Source organism: Histoplasma capsulatum, genomic scaffold (genome assembly GCF_000149585.1).
Source record: "Histoplasma capsulatum NAm1 scaffold_98 genomic scaffold, whole genome shotgun sequence".
Classification (NCBI taxonomy): Eukaryota; Fungi; Ascomycota; class Eurotiomycetes; order Onygenales; family Ajellomycetaceae; genus Histoplasma; species Histoplasma mississippiense.
Genome location: NW_001813883.1, coordinates 1 through 2,218, shown reverse-complemented (window position 1 = coordinate 2,218; position 2,218 = coordinate 1). Strand labels below are relative to the sequence as shown.

Below are 2,218 nucleotides of genomic sequence, written 5' to 3'. Positions count from 1 at the left end.
TAATCATCACAGTAAGGGGGTACATCTAGCAAATCAATACTGAGCAGCATATACTAGTCATAGAGTCATCTATCACACCTGGCTTTCTATTCTCTACTGACTTATTGATTCCGCAGCTATTAATGCATACCGGCTTCAATATCTATATATGAAGCAGCAGAGGATTTCAGTGAAGGATCTTTCTTCTCATATAAGCTTTCATGAGAAGCTTTACCAGGAACTCTTTGAATTCACATCTAGGATTCATGATAATCTATCAAGGGAATGATCAAATTCTAATCTAAATCATCAACGGATTTCACTTCCAAAGCAGCGTGTTTGTGCCTGGTGTCAATATAAATGAAAGATTGGCCAGCAGAAATATAAAAAGATAGGGAGATCAAGTTCTGACTGTTCAGAGTGTCAAAATACCCTTTTATGTTTGAAAACTCAATGTTGGGCGGAATTTCATAGTATATCCTAATATCTATTAACGCGGATCCTTAATTAGGGTTTATATATAACCCTAATACCAATGAATACTCAAAAATACACTGATTATTCAATGAGATCTCGTATAATATACACTAATGAAACCACGCTAATTTTGCACAAACCTACGGACGAGGGGATAGTTGAAGCCTCATTCTTGGTGATGCTTTCATTTATGTTGTTGTCTGTGCTCTTGCTCACACTTCTGGCCATTCTGGGACTGCATGTGCTGTTGGATCTGATGTGGGTTTCACCCTGCTGGCTCTCCATCTCTGACTCCTGGTTGGACGGGTTTGACGTCCAACGGCTTAGGGTCCAGCGTGTTCGACTAATGTTTGTTTTTCTCTGTTTAAAATCACTCCAGAATGAATCCTTTCAGTTTTTTTATATATTTTGCTATTTTTATTTACTTTGTTGATCTAGTAACCCTAACCGCTCCGTTGCCTGGGTGAAAATATAGATATTTAGTTGGGTCTGGTTGGGTTGATGGCTTACCCCATCAAACATCGCACCTCAACTCATTGACTTTGACACCACAATGTAACCCCTTCCCAGCGGAATTATCGCTTTTGATTTGGATATGTTGTATTTCATATCCACTACGGCCTACATGCAAAGTTTGAAGTCAATTGACTCCGTGGTTGATTTGACGTTCAACGTCTGAAACCAAATGGAATGTACGTCCAATCTGCCCTGCTCTGATTGGTCGGTTTTCTAACCCTGAATGGAATGGACGTCCATTCCACCCCCACCTGTTGGATAGGGTTCGACTTTTAAATGCTTTCATCCCACTGGTTTGGGTCCAACGGGTTAACGCGTTCGTTCAACCGCTTCGACTTCCAATCGTTTCAACGTCCAATGCGTTAATGCGTTCGTCCAACCGCTTTGACTTCCAACTGCTTTGATGTTCAACGCCTTCAAACATCCAACGGGTTAATGCCTTCATCCAACCGCTTTGGGTCTGACGGGTTCGGGTCCAATGCGTTCAACTTCCAATGCGTTGCCCTGACCTTGACCTCCCTGAACACACCTCACTCTAACCCTGACTCTGACCACCTCATCCTCCCCCCCCCCCCAGCCTCTACTCTCACTCTTTGTAACCCTAACCCTGGCCCATTATTGTATGGGATAATGCTCTTTAAAACTCCAATATTTTTGAACCTGATCTAGCTATATTATATCTCTTTACCCTCTTTCTTTTTGCTCCTTTTCCTCTTGGTTCATCGATCTTTATATATGCATATATCTTTTATCTCTATGTGGTGCTCGTCAACATCTGCCTCTCACCTGTGATGTCATTTGACCTCTATGCCCCTGACTCGATCTTCCCCCCCTCTACCTTCTGATATAATCGTCCAGCGTGTTCGACGTCCAACGGGTTGATGGGTTCATCCAACGGGTTCGGGTCCAATGGGTTAATGCGCTCCTTGGACGGGTTCGACGTCCAGACGGGTTTGGGTCCCAGCGTGTTTCGACTTCCTCATCCAACGGGTCGACGTCCCACGGGGTGATGGGTTCATCCCAACCCGTTCCGGTCCCATGGGTTAATGCGCTCCCTTGGACCGGGTTCGACATTCAACGGTTTGGGTTCAGGCGTGTTTCACTCTCCAACGGGTTAATAGCGCTCCTGGGACGGGGTTTGACGTTCCACCGGGTTGGGTCCAGCGCTGTTCGAACTTCTTCATCCCAACCCGGTTCGACTTCCAACAGGTTGGATGGGGTGTCCTTCCAACGGGTTCGGGTCCAC

General features: G+C 45.0%; 1 protein-coding gene across 1 annotated transcript; it reads left to right on the top strand.

Annotated features, from left to right (window-relative positions):
* Positions 1 to 634: 634 nt before the first annotated feature.
* On the top strand, positions 635 to 931 carry HCAG_09235 (predicted protein; the record flags this gene model as incomplete). The annotated part of the gene is made up of 2 exons (XM_001535782.1): positions 635 to 804; positions 895 to 931. The coding sequence occupies 2 exons, from the start codon at positions 635 to 637 to the stop codon at positions 929 to 931; spliced, it is 207 nt and encodes a 68-aa protein (XP_001535832.1).
* Positions 932 to 2,218: the final 1,287 nt, after the last annotated feature.